The sequence below is a fragment of the Chelonoidis abingdonii genome, chromosome 5 (assembly GCF_003597395.2).
Source record: "Chelonoidis abingdonii isolate Lonesome George chromosome 5, CheloAbing_2.0, whole genome shotgun sequence".
NCBI lineage: Eukaryota > Metazoa > Chordata > Testudines > Testudinidae > Chelonoidis > Chelonoidis abingdonii.
Window position 1 is genome coordinate 34,983,108 of NC_133773.1, and position 23,899 is coordinate 35,007,006.

General features: G+C 43.4%; 1 protein-coding gene across 2 annotated transcripts in view; it reads left to right on the forward strand.

Annotated features, from left to right (window-relative positions):
- Positions 1-23,899, forward strand: part of MANBA (mannosidase beta) — a 68,546-nt gene that overhangs the window by 33,107 nt on the left and 11,540 nt on the right. For both annotated transcript variants that reach the window (XM_032782934.2, XM_075066222.1), the window contains exons 8-14: positions 1,249-1,400; positions 2,203-2,320; positions 3,685-3,771; positions 4,602-4,769; positions 10,922-11,140; positions 12,582-12,746; positions 13,380-13,524. In XM_032782934.2, the coding sequence (XP_032638825.1) occupies positions 1,249-1,400; positions 2,203-2,320; positions 3,685-3,771; positions 4,602-4,769; positions 10,922-11,140; positions 12,582-12,746; positions 13,380-13,524 (1,054 nt within the window). The remainder of the gene's footprint in view (positions 1-1,248; positions 1,401-2,202; positions 2,321-3,684; positions 3,772-4,601; positions 4,770-10,921; positions 11,141-12,581; positions 12,747-13,379; positions 13,525-23,899) is intronic.

Below are 23,899 nucleotides of genomic sequence, written 5' to 3' on the forward strand. Positions count from 1 at the left end.
CAGAAGAGTGCAGTGCTAGGAACAGCTAAGATACTGCGCAGAACCCTCAAACTCCCAGGTCTCTGGTAGAGGACCCGAGGTTGAGGAAGACACATACCACCCATAGGGGTGAGAGGGGAATTTTATTTTTATCCAGCCCAGGATCATGTCTTCTGACAGTGGCCAATGCCAGGTGCCCCAGAGGAAATGAACAGAACAGGGAATCATCAAGTGATCCATCCCCTGTCGCTCATTCTCTGCTTCTGGCAACATAACTATATAACTGCTCACTTTCATATTGCCCCGGAAGTCTTTACGGTACAGTTGTCAGTGCAAACGAAATATGCTTCTGCACAGTGCATTTATTTAGCCCAAATAAAGAGTCCCCAAAACAGTCCAGCACTCTCCAGTCCTGTTCTTCCACATACAGGAAAAGGATTGAGAAAGCTTGCATGGTTTGTAATGCTCTATCCACAAGCACAGATCTAGCAGATGTCAGGATGAAGGGGCAGCTGTAACTGATGTGCAGGCCTCTGCTTAATGAGTAACTCTACATGACTGCAGTCAGGAACAGCCTTGCTTGTAGCTTTATCTAATCTAGCTGTTGTATGTCTGAGCTGGTCACCAGGGTATCTTTGTGCTGAACTGCACCTATTCAAATATAACTAAGCTGTCCAAAGGCGCTCTCCTGTCCTTTGGATAGTTGCCATGGGAAAGATGTCATTACTAGGGGTACTGGCTTTAGTAAAAAGATGGGTCTCATATTTTGATCTGAGTGGTCAGGCTTGGGCTTAGTATCATCTTGTCTGGTAAAGAATTCCGCAGCTGGGGTCTTGCAATCTCCAAGAGAAGGCGTGGGTAAAATAAAATTAATGTTTAATCTAATGCATCTTCTGGATTTCTCTCACTGGTCTCAAACAGGCCATATGCAAGTCTGCTGCAGCATGAGCAGTCTGCGCACATATGCACATGCTCTCTTTCTGTTAATAAGCCAGAAACTTCTGGCATTTTTCTGTTTCAAGCTCCTCTTAAAATGAAAGTAAGCTGATATTGTGCATAGATGGTTTAGCAAAATGTGCACAATGATTTCATTTGAAAGACCTATACTCTTATACTTTATCTATTTTAGAAATAGCTCAATAGTGTACTAACAAATGAAAGATGTAACTAATAATTCCTGAAGGTGAAGGTTAGGTTTTTAGATTGCTTTCTTTATATTTTTCATGTTTCTGATTGCTCTAAAAATGCACAAATTTCAATTCTCCACAGGCTTATTTTCGAACAGTGGAACTGGTTGAGGAGCCTATACCTGGTTCACCAGGCCTGAGTTTCTACTTCAGGATCAACGGACTCCCCATCTTCCTTAAGGGATCCAACTGGATTCCAGCAGATTCTTTCCAGGACAGAGTTTCCTCTGATATGTAAGTCTTAATCAATATTCTTTAGATATTGAATACAAAGGGACAGATTCTGCCCCTCTTTATTCGTGAGGACTAGCACTCACTCTAGAAGGAGTCCCATTGACATCAACAGTGGAACTATCTTCAGTGTAAAGTGCTATTCAGTGTGAGCAAGGGGAGTAAAAATCAGATCAATAAAGGGGAAGAGAGCCTGATTCTGCTACCCTCAGGTCGTTAGCAGTGGGACTACTTCTAGGGTAAGGTGTCTACTCAGAGGTTGGCAGAATTGGGCCCAAATGATTTAAAAATGTCATTCAGGGTGCCGTGATGCACCTGTTGTTTTTTGACCTTTTTGCAACATGCTTTGTAGAATGTATGAGAGAAAAAAGACTCCTAGATATGTTTCAGAAATGGTTGGAAATGATTAAAATTCAAGGTAATATGTATATAAAACAGGATAAAATCCAAAGGGAAAAGACTATAACAAATCAAAGGAGCTACTTGGATAAATATAGTGTTTAAATTTTTTTTAAATAAAACATTTTTTGAAGGGTGTTTGACTCTTTCTGGAATAGAACCTTAAGATCCAATCCTGTAAACGCTTGTTACTGAGTATAGTACTTACTGCCATGAGTAGTCTGTTTGGTAAGTGTTACCAGGATTGAGCCCTTTTATTTGCAAGAATTTAGCTTTGGTAGTGCAGTGACATTTATACAGATTTCTAGGGTGTCAGAATGGTGTTTCCTGGCTATCTAGTTTGGGTGTGTGGGTAATTTCATGCAACTGTTAGTTCTCCTGATTTAATTCTCTTTGTATTGAATAGGTTAAAGCTCATCTTGCAGTCCACAGTTGATGCTAACATGAATGCACTTCGTGTATGGGGAGGAGGACTATATGAGCAAGATGAATTCTATGATATCTGCGATGAACTAGGAATAATGGTAAAAAATAAAAAGACAACTCTGCTCCTGTATTCCAAATTGACAAGAAAATAACAAATAGAAAATACTGGTGTATGAACGAGGCAGCTGAGTTAATACTGGTACAGGAATCTGGGCTACATTTTCAAAAGGAACTAGTGATTTCTGGATACCCAACTTGAAACAATATAGGGGCCTCATAATCATAGGATAGGTGCTCTGAAAATCAGGGTCCTTTTAAGGTCTCACAGGTGTACTGTAATGTCTCAACCTTAACATTAAATGTATCCTGCATGATGTTCTTTAGTTTCTCATGTTTGTTTGTTCAAAGAAAATAGTGGAGAGGAAAAAAATGAGGGGATGGTCATAGGCCATGGGCAGTAAGTGTCTGCTTATAGGTACAGCACCTTTCTAAAAATTATCCTACCTTAGGCCATGGGCAGAATGTAACTGCTGCTGTTGTGCACCGAAAAGGTGTATAACAACAGCACAACACCTAACCAAAACAAAGCGCTGTACTGCTCGCGCAATCCTTTCCCCAGAAGAGAAGATGAGAGACAGAAAGAACCGCACGTGACAGACGTTAGTCGTGTTGATTAATGCACTGTTGGAAGACACTCAGATACTACAGTGATGAGTGCCGTCAAAGAACCTATATCAAATAGAATTCTCTATGGATTGGGCACAAAGGATGACTTGTAACATTCATGAAACAGTGGGCTACACAAACACATGATTTAAAATATTTATAGCTAAAAGCGTTCACCTTTTCTCCTCTCAAATGTGGCTTACCTTTGCTTTTTTTTTCTTCCACATGGAGATTGTTGGACCTTTTACTCATGCCTGGAGTATTACAGTAGCTGTACTTTAAATTATAAAAAAATTAAATAAACACATCAGTGTAACGACTTTCTTCTGCTGATAAGCAATGGGGTTTTGTTGCTCTACTCATGGGTATATGCAAAACACCGTAAACGCCAAAAGAACTCTGTTCACTAATGGACAGGGTCTTCCACCTTTACTCATGTTGAGTAGTATATGACTTCCATGTATTCTTATTGAAAGCAATGGAGCTACTTGCAAACCATGAGTAAGGTGAAAGAATTTGGCTCATAATGATGAAGAAATGGCTTAAAACACTAAAAATGAGGAAAGTAACCCTGGGGGTGTATGTGCATGTGAAAGTTGAGCTCATCTGGGACGTAGCTGTTTTGGTAACACCTCCGGTATTCATGTACAGTGAGTAAGTTAAAAATTTCCACCTCGTCTGCTGTTTAAGATAAATAATTCCATCTGAACCAAAGTGCATGTGAGATGAAAATCATTGTTTAAGTGTAGAAAATATTTGCTGACAGGTTTTGTATTTCCTTTTTCTTGCTCTATAGATTTGGCAGGATTTTATGTTTGCATGTGCCCTTTACCCAACTGACCAGAACTACTTAGAATCAGTAAGAGCAGAAGTTACTCATCAGGTATGTGGTTCAATAGCGTCAAGGACCCCTATTTCCATATGCTTGTATTGACTAACTGTGTAGTTCTGTTTAGTTTCTGTTACTCATTGTCTGACATGAGTTTCTTTAAAGACTGCAGTCTATTGTACACTCAAGTAACAAACACACACAAGCAAGAAAATGGAGTGAGGCCTGTAGAAAAGCAAGGCGGAACATGGTGGGCAGAGGAACGCTGAAGTCATCCTTGGGGTAACAGGAGGTCCCTCTGTCCTGTCTTCCTACTCCACATCTCACCTCTACTTGTATGTGTTTTAGGAGACGAGAAGATTATATATTTTGCTGGCCTGGGTAGCATTTCATTTCATCATTAATTTTTTTTATTTATTTTTTTGACCAGGCAGGGAAGTTGTTTTTTTTGTGGATTGAATAAAATTGTTATCTTGTATGCCTTGTGGAAAAGTAAAGATGAAAACACAAGATATTTTGTTTTTTTATAGTCTACCAAAAATGTGAATTTCAGTAGTTTCAAAGATGTGCAAATTTAGGACTTGGTTTTACAAAGTCATGAGTAACTTTATTCATGTGAGTATTGCCATTGAAGTCTGCGTGGTTACTCATGGAGTAAAGTTACTGACATGTCCGTTTGTGGCATTGGTTCCTTTATTCTCATGGCTGCAATAGTACTGTATCCTTTGGAATCTTTCATATTTCTTGTCATTGAGATCACTTCAGCAGGTGGAGAAACTAGCCAGTATTGTTTAAACTCTCTGCAACTTGCATAAGCATTGCAAGATATCCTGTTAAAGGGAAGTAACTGAATTTTAATTATAAAACCGTGATTTCTATTTCAGGTGAAGAGATTAAAATCTCACCCATGCATCATTTTATGGAGCGGAAACAATGAAAATGAGGCAGCTATTGCAGGCAACTGGTTCTCTATACCACAAGATAAGATGAAAGTTTATATCCTAGATTATGTGAAACTTTATGTGAAGAACATCCAAGAAATTGTTATTGCTGTAAGTGAAATTTTCAAGGCCATAGCCTCTTCCCCCAAATTGTCTTGCAAAAGGTTTTAAACTCTGCAATTTGGGCAAAATTTCCTTGAGTTGTTTAGGGGAACAGATTTACAGAAGCTGTATAGACATGCTGATAACAATACATAAAACCCAGGGTGAAGGATGTTATGATTGTGTTTTACAGATTCTCATTGCAGTTTTTGCAGCTTTTCTCCTTGTTCTGGAAGTTTTAGAGCTTTGCTTGATGTCATACATTGATACCTGCTTATAATGAAGTTTATTTACAGAGAAATTCTGCTTAGAATGGAGTGGATTGAAAATCCCAAATTGCTAGACTTTCACTTTTTGTGGGTTAGGTATAGACATAGAATGCAAAAATGAGACTTGTCATTTGCCACCAATGCCCGCTGATGCAGTTCCACTGACTATGGTAGGAACATAAAGCAGGTTTATAGGACATGGTAGTAAAAAGGCCTGCAGCCCATGTACAGTCTTTCTGACACCAACAGAGTTACATGTGATGCAAGACTTGCCTAAAATTCTCAGTGTGGATGCAACAGTAATGAAACTCACTCCATTTTAATCAGGCTCCACTGCAGTAATTCCAGATTAAATGCTGCATTCCAAAGGGATGATTAAATCCTACTTTACCTTTGTTTTGGCTGATCAGAGGATGAGGGAGAAGACTAATGAAAAAGAAGGATGTTAGAGGGATAAGGATGAGTAAGAATTCCTCTCTCCCAGTTGTGCTGCAGCAACTCTCAGTAGGAGATGAAGTCAAGCTGGTTTACCTATTCCCTTCTTGGAATGAAGGCATGGCCTTCCAGAGAAGTCCCCTCAACATCTGGCAGTGCCCCTTACAATTGCAGGAGTCAGAGGGAACCTGCCACCACTTGTGGTGAAGAGCTGTCTCCTGGCAATGAAACTCTCTATTGTTTTTTGACTTTAGAGAGAGAGTAGACTGAAAAGACTGAAAGTTGCCTCTGTGAGACCGATAAAGAATAAGTTACTCTACATGGCATTTCATTCCTGAATAGCTATGCAGAGAGTAATGCCTGAACCACATATGAATAGGTTGATTTCTCTAGTTAGTTAAAATATACAGTATGCAGTACAGAGATATGCAAAGTGAAACTGACATTCTGCCAGTTAAAACATTTCTCTTCTACCAAGAAATATGAATTTTCTACCCTGCAGTAGGAACCCCTTATCCCTATTGCCTCATGGTTCACAGGCTACTTTAGAGTATTCTGATGTTGGACTAAACTGGTTTTACTGGCTATGCTGAAATTACAGTGGATGCATACCACCATGAATTTACGTCCATCAACCCAAGATTTTCAAAGTGTAATCTAAAAACAATATAGATGTTGTCATTAGTGATTGCATACTACTGACTTTAAGGAGCTTGTATGGCCATTCTAGTCCTGGAAATTTAAGGGTACAGGAAAACCCTAAGGGGGAAACAGGTAAAAGGGGAAGCTTTGAGAGAAACTGCTCAATAAGGGTCAAGCTACTGATAAACCAAAATGGCTGATGTGTTATACTCAACAAATTTCTGCATTGAAGCTTAAATCTAACAAGTTTGTATTGACTACATTGCTAATATATTAACACATCTATGTTTTACAAGGTTAATCTAAATTGTAAAATGGACTCAAGAATAGCATAGTCCTGATTAGTGTCTTGGCCAAAAATAATTCTCTGCTCAAAATTTATTTATTTATTGTTTGTTAATAACAACAACTTTACAAAAGACACTTTACAAAATATGTGATAGATGAGGTCACTGCCCTGGAGAATTTATATAATCTAACTCTAATAAATGTGATTTGTCTTGTAATTAAAATCTCTATCTATTATAAATGCTATATTATTATTAATCAACACATTTAACAGGAATACAAAGGTATGTATTTTAGTTATCGTTTTGGGCATAATTCTCCAGTAAATACACACACCATTGTGTACCTGTATTTATAAGTTCTTAGAGTGCTTGTTCACATCAATTCCAATCAGTAATCAGAAGATTTTTCTCATAGCAGCATCTGTCGGGTTGGCCTGGGTGCCCCCTGCAGTCGTGCCCTCATGGCACTCAATATAGAGCCCTGCTGACCACCCACCCCCTCAGTTCCTTCTTACTGTCAGTGACAGTTAGCTGAAATGTCCTATAGCTCTTGCTTTATCAAACGCCTCTATCTGTGTCATTTGTTTATAGTTCTTCTGTAGCTAATAGTTGTTTATAGTTAGTTTAGAGTTTGGTGGGGATTCCCTTTCCCTCACTCCCCAGAGCCGTGGTATGCCACGATCCCTGGGGTTCAAAAAGTGTGGGGTCTGCACAAGTGCATGCCAAAAAGTGACCCAGGAGTTCTGCCCCAGAACTTTGAAAGAGAGGGAACAGTGGCTCAAAATTCTGCTTATGGAGGCAGCTATTCACCCCCATTCAGAGCTGGGGTGTGGGATTCCGCACCCAGCATCTCCTTCTGGCACCATCATAGCAGGAACCGGTGCCAAGGAAGGACTCTTCGCGAGATGCTCGGCACCGTCATGGCTCCTCCTGAGTCGATTCAGCACGTAGGCACCAGTCTCAATTGCTGGTGTGTCAGAAGAAAAAGAAGCCAGAGGCGGCTCAGGACTTATTGTGCCTCATTGCTCTGTTCTCACCTCCAAGGAGGGATGAACCACTGGCACTGACAGAACTGGCTTGCCCCACAATATAGTCAAGAGAGAAGCTGGCCATGCTGCCTTGCCTTCTCCACAGTGCCTCCCGGTGCCAGTAACTCTGGAATGAGAGCCCAGTTGGTCCCCTAGCGCCTGACACTCTCCGCCTCGCAGCACAGCTCCTCTGTGGTCTTCATTTTCGGAGACCGACTCCCTCCTATTGCTCCGACAGAAGTAGGAGCAGGAGATCCAGGTCATGGCAGGAGAGACGAGTCTACCCGGCACTGTGGCCTCCGCAGTGGCAAAGCCTGATGCAATGGCCCTTTTGGGCGCCCTGGGCCTTCCATCAAAGCCAGAGACAAAGCCAGGAATCGCGCTCAGCAGCAACATCAGTAGCTTTGACTACTTTCGTATCACCTTCTGCCCTTCATGGATCTGCAGCTCTGGTGCTCTCTGATGCGCCACCACTTACGTCGACACTGTCGGCTGCGGCACCTTGCCGACACTAATAGTGCCACTGACAGCCCCAGCATGGGTGTCTTCTGTCCAGGCACCTAAGAGCACAGCACCATCTGGGTCGGCACCAGCCCAGGATCCCCAGAACTCATGGGACCCCTTGGATGCTGATGAGAGGGAACAGCCGCTCTTTACAGGGGCCTGAAAGGTCTCAACAGGCTATACCCATGTGTCCGACAGCCTGTCTTGGCTTGAGACCTCAATCTTTTCCTTTCCAGACTGACGGGGCTGCCTTTTGAACCACTGGCAATATGCTCCCTGCTCATACAAGATGGTGTTTCTGGTAGCAGCCAAGAGGGTGTCTGAGCTCAAGGCCCTAACATCAGAGCCTCCTTACACTGTGTTTATATCAAGGCTTCAGCTCAGGCCACATTCAGCTTTCCTCCCGAAGGTTGTCTCCCAATTTCACATGAACCAGGACATTTTCCTCTCAGTGTTCTATCCTAAGCCACACTCAAGCAGTAGGGAGCAGAGGCTTCACTCGTCAGATGTCTGCAGAGCACTAACCTTCTACATCGAGAGAATGAAACTGTTCCAAAAGTCCATTCAACTGTTTGTGGCCATGGCAGACAGGATGAAAGGACTTCCAGTCTCCTTTCATCATGGATCACACCCTGCATCTGTGAGTGCTACAACGAAGGGGTACCTGCCCCTCCACTCACAATGCACTCCACCAGGGCGCAGGCTTCTTCAGATGCATTGCTGGCACAGGTTCCCACTCAGGAAATATGCAGAGTGGTGGTGTAGTCCTTCATAGACACTTCCACTGCGCATTATGCGATTACCCCACAGGCCAGAGATGATGCGGCCTTTGGTAGAGCTGTGCTCCAGTCAGTGGACAGTTCTGACCCTGCCTTCTGAACTTAGGCTTGACAGTCACCTGGTTGGAATTGACGTGAACAAGCACTCGAAGAAGAAAAAATAGGTCCTTACCTTCTTGTAACTGTTGTTCTTCAAGATGTGTTGTTCATATCCATTCCAATACTCACCCTCTTACCCCTCTGTCGGAATAGCTGGCAAGAAGGATTTGAGGGGGTGGCAGGTTGGCAGGACTCTATATTGAGTGCCATGGAGGCGCGACTCCATGGTGCACCCAGGCTGACACGACGGATGCTGCTATGGGAAACACCTTCTGGCTGCTGTGCCCACACCTGATTGGAATGGACAGGAACAGCACATCTCGAAGAACAACAGTTACGAGAAGGTAAGTAACTGTTTTTTTTCTAGGTTTCTATCATTTCTATGGTCACGTACACAAATTGGGTTACTGTGCATGCAGATGGCTTAGTGAAATGCTTCTGGTAGGCATTTTATGTCACCTGTGATTTGAATACACAATGTCTCCAATCCAGTAAAGCACTGAAGTGTCTGCTTCACTTTAAGCAGATAGATTGATTGATTGATTGATTGATGATTTTTAAGGCCAGAAGAAGCCATTGTGATCTTCTGTGTGAACTCCTGCATAACACAAGCTATAGAATTTCACTAAGCAATTTCTCCATCAAGCCAATTAGATTCTAACTTAGCCAGATGGATCACTTGGAAAAACATCCAGCCTTCATATCAAGGCTTCAGTAAAGGAGAATGTAGCACATCCTTAAATGAACAGTTCTATTAATTAACTGTTCACACAGTTAAAAACAAGTGAATGGAATTACTTGTGCTTAAACTGAAGCCTGTGGCTAACTGCTTTGCTGTATTGAAGCTAATAATGGTAACTGTGAATGTAGAACCAGGGGCTTCCCTTACTGAAAATCTGTCCCTAAATGTTTTATAATTGCAGAGAAACCCTTCAGTATTTGGCACAGATAAGATATATTGTGCAGTAGTGGTTAAATATATGTAATTTGAAACAACTCTAAATCTTGCCCTTCATAAAGTTGCATCTGCCCTAAAATGCACAGCCAGGCCAAACAAAACCAGACTGTAATGACAGCATACCTTGAATGTATTAAGACTAAGGCTTGTTGATTGTCTGTAACAAATCTTAGCATTGCCATTGCAAAAAACTGCTGCAAAATTAATCATTTTACTTAAAGGAACTGTCTCACCACAATGTTAATGATGATTGTGTTTATTTTCCACTAGAAGTGCTTTAAATAAATGTTACTAATAATGTAGAAGCATTTAAAGTTAGCAAATCCCTTGTTCTGAAGCAAGAGAATCCCTTTCGCCAAGATTTTCAAAACTGCACTTTCATTTCAAATTCCTCTCCACTCAGAATGAAGCCTACATTGTACTAGCAGATGAGACTAACAAGCTTCCATGGGCAAGAAGCTGGATTCCTCCTGCTTTGTAACTTATTAATTCACACCTAGAGTTGGGTACGCTGAGGATAGTCTCCACTTTCTGTCCTGGGCTTACTAAAGTACTAGTTATGAATTAAGGGCCAGATTGTGCAGCTTTTCACACTGCTCACAGTAAGTGACAGTGCATAGCCTCAGCGCCCCAGGGGGACAATGGGAAGCATTGTGCCTCAAAGGAATACAGTTCCTCTAGTGGTATTCCTGTTGTACTATGAGGAGAAGAAGTAATTTATGACACCACTTGAACGAGGTGCAGTATATTCCTCCCTCATAAATGTGTCCAGCCAGTGTTGCTGATTTTGGTAGGAGGGGGCAGTGGAGCCCTGGCATAGTTTTCTCCCTGTCCACTTCTTCAGTGGGAGCATCTGGCTGGTACTTGTGGTATCTGAGGGCCTGATTCATGTAGCGCTTACATGGCCATGAAGGGGAGGAGGAATTATAGAAATAGAAAGCAGTAGTATATCCTGTTAGGCCTCTGACTCCAGGAATTAAAAATGATTAAACATGAGGGAGGAGACGAATGTCAGGGCACAAAAGCAAAATATTTCCTAGACAGTGACTCAGTAATTTGGCAAAGGCATTTTGGTTTCTCTTCCCAAAGTAAGGTTTGGATATTGAAATATTAGAACCAATCACTTTATTATGGTGTGTTTTGTTTTGTTTACCCAGGAGGATAAGAGTCGTCCTTATATTACATCCAGTCCCACAAATGGCAAGGAGTCTGTTAAAGAAAGATGGCTCTCCCAAAATCCTTATGACACTCATTATGGTGACACTCACTTTTATGACTATCTCAGTGACTGCTGGAACTGGACAGTGTATCCTAAAACTCGGTTTGCCTCGGAGTATGGATTTCAGTCCTGGCCATCCTTCAGTACATTGGAAAAGGTAAAGCAAAGCTTCCATTTTCATCGCTTTCCCCCTCCCTGTTCCCTTTTGGTCTTGACAGTGAATCACTGGCCAAGAAACTCTGGGTCTGTGACTATATTTGAAATGACACACATTCCTTATTAAGAGGAAATGTAAGGTGTAATATGAGGGGTAGAGACAGAGTGGGATCTATGTCTTTCCCTTTTTAACACGTTAAACTTGGTTCCTCTCACTGTAGGAAATATAAATACCTACAGCCCTAATTTATTACCATAGGCCATTCTTGCTGTGTTAGAGTCCACAGCATTTCTATAATGTATTATAATCCATCAATGTTTTTTAAATTTCTTTTCCAGTTTTAAACAATTGGTGACATTCTTGAACTCTCTAAATACAGGCACTTGTATTGATTGATTTATTAAAACACAGATTGTTGAATCCTGTCTCCTCACATCACAAACTTAACGCTTGATTAACCAACTGTTACACACAGCTTCAATCTCCATTGGATCAGAATCAGAAGTATGTTGCGCATTGTTGCTTGCTGTAATAAAAGCAAGCTGGCTAATGGGCGATTGGTGAGCCTGTCTTTTATAATGTGTGCACTGTTGTTGTACCTGTGTCAGTCCCAGGATATTAGAGAGACAAGGTGGGTGAGGTAATGTATTTTATTGGACCGGCTTCTGTTGGTGAGAGAGACAAGCTTACAAGCTTACACAGAGATCTTCTTCAGGTCTGGGAATGTCACAGCTAAATACAAGGTGGAACAGGTTGTTTAGCATAAGTAGTTAACACACATTTCAAGGGACCATTCACGGTGAAGTGTCCTGTTAACTCCCCTTCAGCCATAGGAGGGAAAGGAATGGGGAGAGGCAGTTGCAGGGCAGGGGGTTGTTTGTTGTAATAAGTCCTAAATCTGATGTCCCTAGTCAGTCCATGATTTTTAGCAAAGTTATGAATTTAAGCTCTCAGGCTCGTCCACTAACAATGACACACACACACACCCCCCGCTCTCCGGAACCCTCTCCCTGCAGCTGTTTCCCTCCTCCCTTCCTTTCCCCTCTCCTTGGCCACTGGCTCCGTGAAAGCTTTGTGGGCCAAATTCAGCTGTAGGACAAATAAGTGAAGTTCCACAAAACCAACAGAGCTACTCTTGCTTGTGTGCTGAGCCCTCTGAATTTGGCCGTCCGTTCCTTGGTCTGTCCATCTGTAAAAGAATATAATACCTACTCCACCAGGTGTTGTGGGCTTCAGGACTTAAAGGTCCTCAGATGAAAGGCACTATAGAAACGTAAAGTATTATTTTAAATACTCTAGGTAATGGGAAGAAGCTGAAATGGATATTATTTACCTTCTTGCCATTCAGCGATCACTGAGTACCTGGTCCCAAAGTTCAGGAGCATGCACGTTTTGCCATTTCTTTATGATCTGTTTTCAACCTTTTCTGTGTTTTCAAAAGGTCTCTTCTATAGAGGACTGGTCTTATACAAGCAATTTCTCCCTCCATCGACAGCACCATGCAGCTGGTAACAACCAAATGCTTCATCAGGCTGGACTTCACTTCAAGCTGCCCCAGAACACAGATCCCCTAAAACTGTTCAAAGATACAATTTACCTCACTCAGGTAACCGTGTGTCACAATCTGGTGGCAGATACCTCTATCTAATACAGCCATCGTTGTTATTAGCAGCTAGCAGGCCTAGTCTGGGTCAGTATGTTAGGCACTGAAGGGACATGTAGTAATGAGATAGTCCTTGCCCTGAAGAATTTGCAATATCATTTAATATGGGTAAATTTTATGTGTCCCTGACCCTTTGCAGAGAAGACTGGGCACGAAAAGCCTCTCCAGTTTCCCCTCTTTGTTTCCCTTCTCCCACATCAGGACTAGTGATCATCTCAGGGGATATTTCTTTCATGCAGCACAAATCTCTCCAGAGAAAATGGGAGAGGCAGGAAGAAGTTGGGCCTTGACACTGACCCACTGAGCAGGTTGGACTCACTGATTGCAGCAGACTAGAGAAAGAGTGTACCTCCTTGACACACAACATCTTGCTGAGATCCCCTTGGAACAGCACTGCGCCTGTACTGTGTCTGGGTCAGAGTTGTGCCTTTCAGGTACAATCTAGCTCAGAGAGAGCATGTAAAGCCTTCTCTGTCTGTCTTTCTCTCGCTGACACATGCAAACACACACACGAGGTTTTGAGAGTAGTTAACGAAATTAAAAATAATACTCTTTTTAATATATTTGCTGAACAAGGTTATGCAAGCCCAGTGTATAAAGGCAGAAACAGAGTTCTATCGGCGTAGTCAAAGTGAGATAATCAATGGAGAGGGACATACAATGGGATCACTCTACTGGCAGCTCAATGACATCTGGCAGGCTCCTTCATGGGCTTCTCTAGGTAAGTCTTCTAGTTGCCATCAGTGAAACTGCTAATTGTGCTTTTTAAATTTATTTTTCTTATCTATAACTTTTTTCATCAGAAATACCAGTTCAAGAAATAAGTCTCACTATTACTGCCTGGATAACTTTACAAGAACCAAACATATTTCTAACCATCTACTAATACAGTCAGGGCCATCCTGAGGATTTATGGTGCCCTAGGCGGGATTATTAAACTGGTGCCCCTGTGCCTGACTTGCTCTGAGCAACACACAAATAAGCTTACAGTATTGGAAAACTTGCCACAGGCATGTTATTAAAACCAATTTAACTTAATGAAGCACACTGTCATGCTGATGGACTAGCACTAAAGAAGTAGCACTATAGAAAAAATTCTGATTTGACAGAATGATGCAAATAATATCATTTTTTAAATTTGTCAACATTTTATTGGAAATAAAAAAAAAGAGAGGAGAGGGAGGAATTGGCAGAAAGCGAAACAAGCCGTTATGTAACAAACGGCACATATCAAACGTTAACGAGGTCATAAAGGTATTAAAGCTGATGCTATAGGACCATCTGCCAGTTGTATAGATGTACAAGGATGAACATACCAAAGCGATAAATTAAAAGAGAAGTAAGAATGGCGAAGGCATTATCGGGAGAGACGTATAAAAGATCATAGAGCACGAAATTGGAATCTTACTAAGAATGTAGAAAGAGGGGAAAAAGAGAGAGATAATAACTGCCTCCCGCACACAGTGGAAAAGTCCTATCAGGACATGCTATAGCTGCAAGCTAAGGAACCACATGGAGGCGCAGTACAATGAGTCACAAGCTCAGAAGGGCAATTGGGAACAACACCAGAGGCTCAAAACAACCCACGTTTGCTCATCAGATAGGTGGGAGCAGATAGCCCTAAAGAACCTCAAGTGGGTATCAGAACAGACCAATCTGAAGCACAGCCTGGATTGACTACAGGAAAGCCTGAGGACGACTCAATGCCGACAACGTGGATCTGTGAAATGTCTGCGCTATAAAAAGTCAATACAGGACATCTTATAGGACTATCTCAAAGACAACTCAATGGGTATCACTAATAGAAACAAACTAACGGAATGATAGTCATACTCATAGGCAGTCTGCCAAGCAGTGACCATCAAGTGTGGTCATGATACAAGGTGATGCAACTGTCCACCGCATAGCTGTTCTGCTTATTGGGCTTAAACTCCCTCAGCCAGATAAAAGTCCAAACAAGGACTACATAAGAAAACCATGCACAGATCATGTACAGGATATACAGGATAACAGGTTCATCTAGAGAGTGCAAACTACCGATCAGCACTCCTCTACATGGATGACATCAAGCATGTATGCTAAGAATGAAACGAGACATCGACATCGCTAATCCCCACCTGACGCCGGAATCTAATTTGAGGATATCGGGACGATACATATTTGGAACTGGAGAAGTGTGGCCGGATGGTAAGTGGGCAAGAAGAGAGGAACGTAGTCAAACTGATGGGGTGGACTACCAGACGGCCACAATAGCAGCATACGACCAGTACAAGTACACATTGGCCGTTCCCCTCACGTCACATTTGAAACCATGATGAGGAGGCCAAGAAGACAGCAACATCCAAGTATTCACCAAAGGATAAGACAGGTCCTGAGAAGCCAGCTCAGTGGGGAAGACCAAGATCCACGCCATCAACAGATACGCCACTGCCAAGTCATCAATATTCGCGCTGCCGATAACAGTGAGCAGGTCCAAATAGGGAGGACATGGAAGGCTGACGATGTGAAAACCCGGAGAAGCCTCCTCACACTCTTATGCACAAGAGGTTTTCACACACACCCAAATCCAAACGGACCCCCAGAAGACTGTTATACCAGCCGGAAAGCAGCGCTGGGGCTTGGTGAGAAGCGTCAAAGCCCACTAGAGTCCTGGAAATGAAACCGCAAGAACGTCCAAGAGAAGTACATCAGTTAAGAATGCCCTTAGCCCCCAAAGATGAGCGCTAGAGAGAAATAGCCTGAGGCACAAGCAGAGCAGACATGTGGGGAAGACCAAGACAGAAGAAGTACTTATGGCAAAGACAAGACCCCTGCATGGGAATGTACCAAATCGACAGCATAAGCTGAGGTGGCTGACATTGGGAAAATCCTAACCCGGCTGTGCTGGAAAGGGAATGAAACTAAAGAAAGACAAGCAACTAGAAGGAACTGATCATATAAGAGCACATGAACAGGCACTTTGAGAGCACAGACAGATCCATTGAAGCAGAGGGTCACCACACTAGAAGAGGACCCAAGGTGCAGGACTGTGGGCAGAGAGGCCCACAGAGACATTACACTACAACACATAGTGGCAAGGATGTTTAAGAATGTACAGGCAGGAACAGCACTACACTGAGAACGTTCACAAACGACGTGGCTGGCAATTGGAGAGTGCGTGCAAGGAAACATCTGCAACAGCGAGATAAGGGCTAAACCTCCAAGTACAGCAATGGGCAGATTCCTACAGAAGGTTTGTGGAGAATAGCAGGGCTAAAGATTCTGTGGGACTTCAGATCAGACGGACAAGTTTGCAAGGTACTAAGGCGTCAATCAACCCAGGACATCGTGATAATAGACAAGGACCAGAAGACAGCGGTGGTGATAGATATAGCAGTGCCAATGACAGCTTGGGGAAGAAGCTGGAAGATCCAAGGGCCTGTTGAGGACTCGAGGCTGTGGAGTGGAAGGCCGAAGTGAGGTCCCGATGGTGGTAATTAGGGAAGCACTCGGGGCTGTGACTCCTAAGCTGGGAGGTGAGGCTCCAACAGAACACAGGAACACATCCAGAAGCTCTCTGTCCAGAAGAGTGCAGCGCTAGGAACAGCTAGAATACTGCGGCAGTAACCTCTAAACTCCCAGTGTCTCTGGTAGAGGACCCGAGGTTGAGGAAGACACTATCCACCACAATAAAATCTCAATAGGGAGGTGAGAGGGGAATTTTTTATAATATATATATAATATATATATAATCAACAAACGTTTTGGCTGGTATGAATAAACTGTACAATGTCCCAATCATTGATTTTTGGCATGTGCAACACCTGATTACAGTGTACTCAATTCTTCGTACAGTTCTAAAGTCCATTTAAATCAAAACTATCAACTGTGACTTACAAAGAGGCTCTCACAGGTTCTATGGACACTGTTCATTAGATTGCATCTAACTTAACTATTTTCGTATGAATTATAGTCTCACTCCGACCGCTTACCCAAGCTGAGTGAAGGAACCCTCTGCCAGGCCCAAGGCCGACAGCGTTGATGGCCTTAGTTCGGGGTCTTCAAGCGCCGGCCCTGACTTAGACCCACTGCCCACATGCCTGGGTCCTGAGGGGTCCGCAGGCCACAGCCGAGAGGCGGATTGACTGGCCAGTGGCCAGGCCTTAGCCAGAGCTGGCAGGGCAGCAGTTCTGGAACTCCTAGAGCACCAAAAAATCCAGCTAGCATGCCATCTTGGCATGTGTGCCGTCAGGATTGGCCGACCGGGCCCCTGCTCTGACCTATGTGAGTTTCTGTCAAACTAGGTATCACGGAACCCCAGGGTTCCGACAGTAAACGTTACCAAGTGGTTCGCCAGAAAATTTCACTAATGCGCGGCCAGAGGACCCTGGCAAGGTGCGGAGACAAAGCAGGTGGGACCCGGTTGCAAGGCAGATACTCCAAAGCCCCAGGGAGAGGCGGGGCCGGGCAGTTATTGGGCACTGGCAGCAGCCTGAGTCTCGGCAGTCACAGCAAGCGGTGCTGGCAGTCCGAGTTTAGACAAAGGAAGTGGGGCTGGGAAAGCAGGTTGAGGCTGCAGCCTGAGACAGAGTGCCCCCCATCAGCAGGGGAGCTGGCAACCCAAACTCCCAGCCCTGTAGACCCCATGGTAAGAGCAGGGTGGAGCCCAGATTGCAGGTCATCCATCACTACTGAGAAATAATTTCAAAGCGGGTAAATACCTACTGAAAAATACTCAATATTTACATAGGAGGGGATATCATGACATTTCACAGTGCACGGTGAAAACTCGCGGGAGCTAAACGATCATTGGGAACCCCTGCTCTATACACTAGTAAGGAGATGAGCAATATTAACAGTTGGTGGAGGGCCATATATTTAGCAGTAACAGGGCTATAGGAAAGTCAGTCAATCAATTATTTTTTTTTTTTTTTTTTTTTGTTCTCTGATGAACTGGCCACTCCCTTCCCGTATCAAACTGTCCAGCAAATATAATTGATTCAAACAACTTAATATTTCTGTTTTTTGGCTAAGATTATTGAGATTTTTTTTTTATTGAATTTGATTCAACATTGTTAGCAAAACATTTTTTGGCAAACAAATTTGTTAAATGCAATCTAATGGCAACACAGTACGCTTTCATGCTTGGCTCACTCCCTTAGCCTGCTAGTCACCAACAGCTGCAGTTAGAGGAGAGAAGGTGGAAACAGAGAGAGGACCCCAAAATCTCACTCTTGGGTCAGAGTGGCAACAGCAATTCAGCAAACCCTCAGTGTTCGCGATCACATTCTTCAAATTGGCACCATCTGTCGTGCCCACACACCTATTGGTAAAGTTAGCAACAACATCTGATCTCAGGGAACGGGGACTCAACGGAGCCACAAGCAGCCTCATCTGCCCTGTGCAGCTCCGCCCGGAGGGAGAGAAGCGCTACGCCAGCTAGGACCAGATCCAGATTGTTCTGATTTATAGGCCCAGTCTGATATTGGGCTTGTTCCTTATATAGGCCAGGAGTCTAATATAAGAAAAGACGCTCAAAATTGGACTGTCCCATAAAATGGACATCTGTCTACACCCTGCCCTCAACCCCGTCCTGAATTATTCTATGCCACCAGCTATTTGGCTATCCCAGCGAGTCCCTGTAAGCCGACATCCTCAAAGGCTGGCTGCCGTGCGAAGGAGTTGAGTCCTACTTCACTTTCATTCCTCAGTAGGCAGCCGGGAGGGGAGAGGGGAATGAAATAGACAAAAAAAAGGGAGAAATACAAAAACAAGAAACAAAAAAAACAAAAAATAAAAAAAAAAGATACAAATAATAAACAGAAAAAGGAAACAAAAATGTAACGACGTGCTGCTCAAAACCGCTCCCACCAAATTACCAGAATAGCAAAGGTAACCCAGAAAAAAAAGTCGTTCAATAATAAACTTGAGCCATTTGTGGTTTCTGGTTTACAAATTCTCTGCTGATTCATTTTGAAGTTGCACGAATACCAGTTTGAGTTCTACAAACCTTTGGTCCTTACATAACATCCTCTGCGAGGGGGTAATTCAATTTAAAAAAAAAAAAGGCAATAGCATGCTGATAAGGGAATAAAAAGATCACCATACAAACGGAGCCACAAGGCGTTGTACCCGATAAGCATGACAGCTAGAAAAAAATCTGCTTCAGTTATGCTGTTGCAATCCATGAGTAACCCATGGCTTAGTAGGGTTACTACAGATTACACCCTCGTTAATGAGAGATTAATCTCGCTATGCTCAGTAGTTTCCTTCACTTTACGGTAGTATGTCCTGGAAAAAAATGCCAACTTTAACGGTGAAACGATGTAAGTTAATCCAAATTTTCCTCATAGATTTCATGTAATGTGGGTGGTGTGGGATTCCAAGGAAATTTTGCGGGGAAGGACGGAGAAGGCATTATATACTGTACATACTTACTGTGTGGGGAGGGTAGGCCCAGGGTAGCCAGGGCTGGGTGGTAAGGGGGTAATGGAGGAGGGTAGTGGAGGGTGCTCATGGGGTCACGATGGCGGTGCAGGAGGGCTCGGCTGGGCAGCGGGCAGGAAGGTGCAGAGCAGCACTTACCGTCGGGCCAGCTTCTGTTGGTGGCATGGGGTATGCAGGAGGCTCTGTGGCGGCGCGTCACTCCTCATGGCCCGATTCTGGAGCTTCCACCTCCCCCACCCCCAGCAGGTAGGGCCCCTGACACAGTTTTAGAGGGTGCAGGACCCTGGCCTGCAGCGTTAAAAAGCCCCTCTTCGGGAATTGCAGCCCTGTGGCCGAGGGACTCATGAGGAGCAGGCCAGCCAATAGCAGGCAGCTGGACAAAGTGGCACTTTCCCCTTCAAACCCAGCTGGGAGAGAGGGCAACACTTTGAAGGGGAAGCACTTCTTCTTCTGTCTGGCCGCTGGTGCACAGCGCCCCGCTCCTCCTGAGTCCTCTGGCTGTGCTGCGCAAGGGGCTGATTCTTAAAAAGGCTTTTGTGAGGAGACCTATGGCCAGGCCCCTGCCCAGTCCAAGGCTCCTTTAATGCAGCCTAAGATGCCATGGGTACAGATCAATGAATCTGCAGACAGGTGTCTGATGAGGCCGTGGAGGCACTTCCCACACGCTCTCTCCTACTCACAGATACATCTCTAAAGCGCCGCCGCAAACAGGGGAAGTGCTTTGGGACGAAGGGAGGGAGGAGGCGAGAGGAGGACTTGGTGCCAATGCTTCCTTGTAAAAGTCAGCCCCCCAAACGACGTATATAAGGAGCACTGCCGACAACTTAAACCGAGTATGTTCCCAAATGCCAGCTGTATACACGTTCGAACATTAGCAGGAGACGTTAAGTGAGGAGTTACTTGTATTTTCATTTTCATCGAATCTCCCATTTCCATTCTCATTGGTGCAGTTTTTGCAACTCCTCCTAAACGAAACATAAACCTGTAGGCCTGAGTCAGACTTTTCAAACTAGATCCAAGCAGACTCAAAATTAGGTCCATCTGTAGGCATGGAGACATGGTGCAACACAGCTATTTAAAACAAACTGGGACTAGCTTTCTGTATTTAATGAACTGTTTGATTAAATCTGAGTCCCAAATCTCTTCCAAATTAATGACATACACACAGGGACTGTACTTATATCAAAACTCACGTTCAGAACAAGAAGGTGAGAACTCAGTCGGAATAAGACATTCGCTGCCCAGATCTTTTCACTGTTCCCTGAAGCCTTTCATCTAACAGCTAGAATAAGAGGCAAATAGCTTTCTTCACTGTAACATTCTAAATTATTGCTCAACGCACTACAAACACAACTTGAGAAAAGCATCTACTAAGTTCTTTCCCAGATCCCAATCTCACAAATTAACCTCATTTTTTGTTTAAAGCATTTGGTGGTTTTCAGCTCCACTAGACACTAAGCTATTGGACCCACACTTCAACCAATAAAACTCAGCAATCTGTGAAACTCCTGATAGCTGAATTCAGATACCTTTAAGGTGACATCTGTGCAGGAAGGTGGTGAAATTCCAGCTACGCTGCCTTCACATTCTCATCTGAAAAACACCCACACAGATGCTAAGCAATCAATGGACACAAGTGGCTCCAAAACCATAATTAAACATTCCAAAATCCAGCACGTAAGGAAATACGATTGACTTCTGAAGGGGCAAGACTCACCATGCAGACAAGAGGGCTTCACTGTGTTTCTTACTTCCATGGTAAATGTTCTTCTTATAATATAACAAATTTTTAATTCTCATTTCTCCCATTTCAGGAAAGACACATTTTCACATTCAAATGATACATATGGGAAATTATGTAAACCCTCCGGCACTCCATTTATGAGAAGACCAAAATCTAAATAAGAAAGTATTCATCAATGCAGACACTGTTGCAACCTAAGAGATGCAGTGGTGCTTTTGAGGCAAAAGAAAACTAATTTATGGGTTGAAATTCCAACATTTGCATTAAATAAACGTCACCGCACCGCTAAATTAAATGGAAATTAATTTTTTCCTCAATCCACGTGACAGAATAAAATGAAAAAGACAGCTGTTCTCTGCTGAGCTTCCTTTCTAAATAGACATTACAAGACTATGACTAATTTAAACTTTTCTGAATCTTTCTGACATTAGTGTTTCTGTGACTTAAAAAAAAATCATGCTATTCATCCACAATCTGTTCAATTGCATCTTAGCTGTACACTGAGACATTTCTAAGTTTTTTTCCTCCTCTTTTAAGGTACTATTTTGCAGAATGTTAATTATAGTCAATCCAGATAAACAAACATTTTAAAACATGTAGTCACAGCATAAGTCATAAGTCAGAACCTCCAGTGTTAAGGCTGGACATGAGGCCAGATTAAAATGCAATGTTGTTTAAAGACACGTCTCACTACAGTTTGTTCCTCTGCGTTTTTCAGGTGGAAGTCTCCACACAGGAAAGGAAGAGAAAAACTTTAGGAATAAGAAGAGTCACTGTAAAACCACAAAAATGGCATTGGACCAGGGGCAGGGTGTAGAAAAAACTAGTTTACCTACCTTTCATTAAACTACCAATTCAACATTAATATGAACTTCTTCTGCTGCAGCATATCAGTAACTAAACATAACAACAATAATAATTAAGAAAAAATGAGGTTTGAAATCATAGATGGGCACTGGACTGGGATTCCAGCAGACCTGGGTTATTAGTCCCAGCTCTACCGACTAAGCCTGCTGGATGACCTTGGTGCAAGTCACTTCTATCTCTAGTTTTCCCCATCCTGTAAAATGCGGGATAATGTACCTGCCCCTTTTGTAAAATGTGTTGCAAATGTAAGCTGATAAGCCAATAACAACTAGCTACATGTATTATAATTTCCACAGAAGGTCTTCCACCTTAAAAAAACCTCTAAAATCTCAAAAATTGCCCTACGACATAAGCAGTATGGAATTGCCGCACTTCGCTAGCCCATGCAGTATCTCCTTCACTTGCTTTAATTATCCAAGCAAGTTACACATCTGGCTTTCCTGAAACCAGGTCTGCTGAGAGTATTTATACAGGGTCGGACCTTTCAGAAGTGAGTTTTGCATATTGCATCATTTAAGGTTCCCATCCTATCTTGGTTCGATTGCTTCAGTAATAGATTTTTATGTTTTTATAAGAAAGGGTCCTTCTTTCTTATAATGCTATAATATTAGACTAAGAACTTTCTTTATTACCAATAAGAATCCTACGTAATTAAGACGTTTTAAAAGTTTAAAGAAGCTTCATTTCAAATTAAATTAAAAGTTGGTTGACAGCAAAACTGGCCCCCCCTAAGCCACTGAACCGCTTTGTCTGTCAGAGGACTGTAATCTGGTGCAGCAGATTACTGGATGTAAGTGCCACTGAAAATCAGCCTTCTCACCCATCCTTAGTGCCATAGGTTCCTATGTCGCTCCTAGGGTTTCAAGCCGTCCTTAGCCCATTTTCATTGGCAGTACTGAATGTTATTTTGAAGCTAGCGCGCCTAGTGTTTTTTCGGGTCACCTCGACGATCTTTTATAAGTAACATGTAGAGTGCGATTGCTGCACTCAGTCATCTAGGGCTGGCTGTGTTTGAGCCGCATATTTTAGAACAAGCTATGGTGCAAAGCTTAACTAGTTGAAATGTTGTTAATGAGGTAAAGAGCCTCCAGAGGGCTGGCTGGATGGAGTGACCTAAGACGAGAAGAAAGGTCTTGCGAAGATTGGCTCGCTGGCGCTTTCTATACAGTCTGGGAGGCAACCTGGATGGCTGAGTGAGTCTTTGGGCAGTCCTGTGTTTGAGTATTCAAGCGTAGGCAGGGAACATGTGAGCTGGAATAAAACCCAGGTGGGAAGGAAACTCACTGTGTGTTGGACTCTTTTCGCCCCCCGGGTTGAGGCGCCGCCAGGCCTCAGGTGGCTCGGCAGGATCCTTTGTTTGTGTCTCCCTCATAACATTACCATTATGCTATCTCCCCCCTACGCCCATAGGAGACACCGCACATTCTCTGCGACCTGGACCTCCTATCGAGATCCCACCCCGACGTGTCTTCATGCGCCCTCACCTTGCTCGCTGCGTGGGAAACTTGGGTTAATGCTTGGTCTTATACCACACTGGAAGGGGGAAAATGCAAAGATTAGAATTAGAGTCCACAACTCTTCCGACTTCTTGGTCAGTGAGCTGGAAAAGCCATGGATATTTCATTGTGTGGTGATAACCTGGGTCGCATGACAGGGGGGGACTAAAAGGAAGAGACTTCCCGCAGGGTATTGTCAGCGACCATAATATGCATATGTGACAGACCAAAAGTACAGGACCCGGGGTTGGCTATGCCAGGCGTAGGACGCAGAAAATGTTCCTATTCTCTTCTTTCCTCCTCCTTAACATCCAAATTCTACCGCTATGTGATTTGGGTTCCTAGGAAGAAGGGCTTGAGTGGTCATCTGTCTACCCCTGCCTACTCAACCCCGTCCTGAGATGATGATTCTATGCCACCATGCTTTAGCGCTATCGCCAGCGAGTCCCTCGTAAGCTCCGCACATCGCTCAGACAGGTACTGGCTTGCCGGGCGAAGGAGTTGAGTCCTACTCACTTTCATTCTCAGTAGGCAAGTCCGTTGGAGGGGTGGAGGGGGAGGAT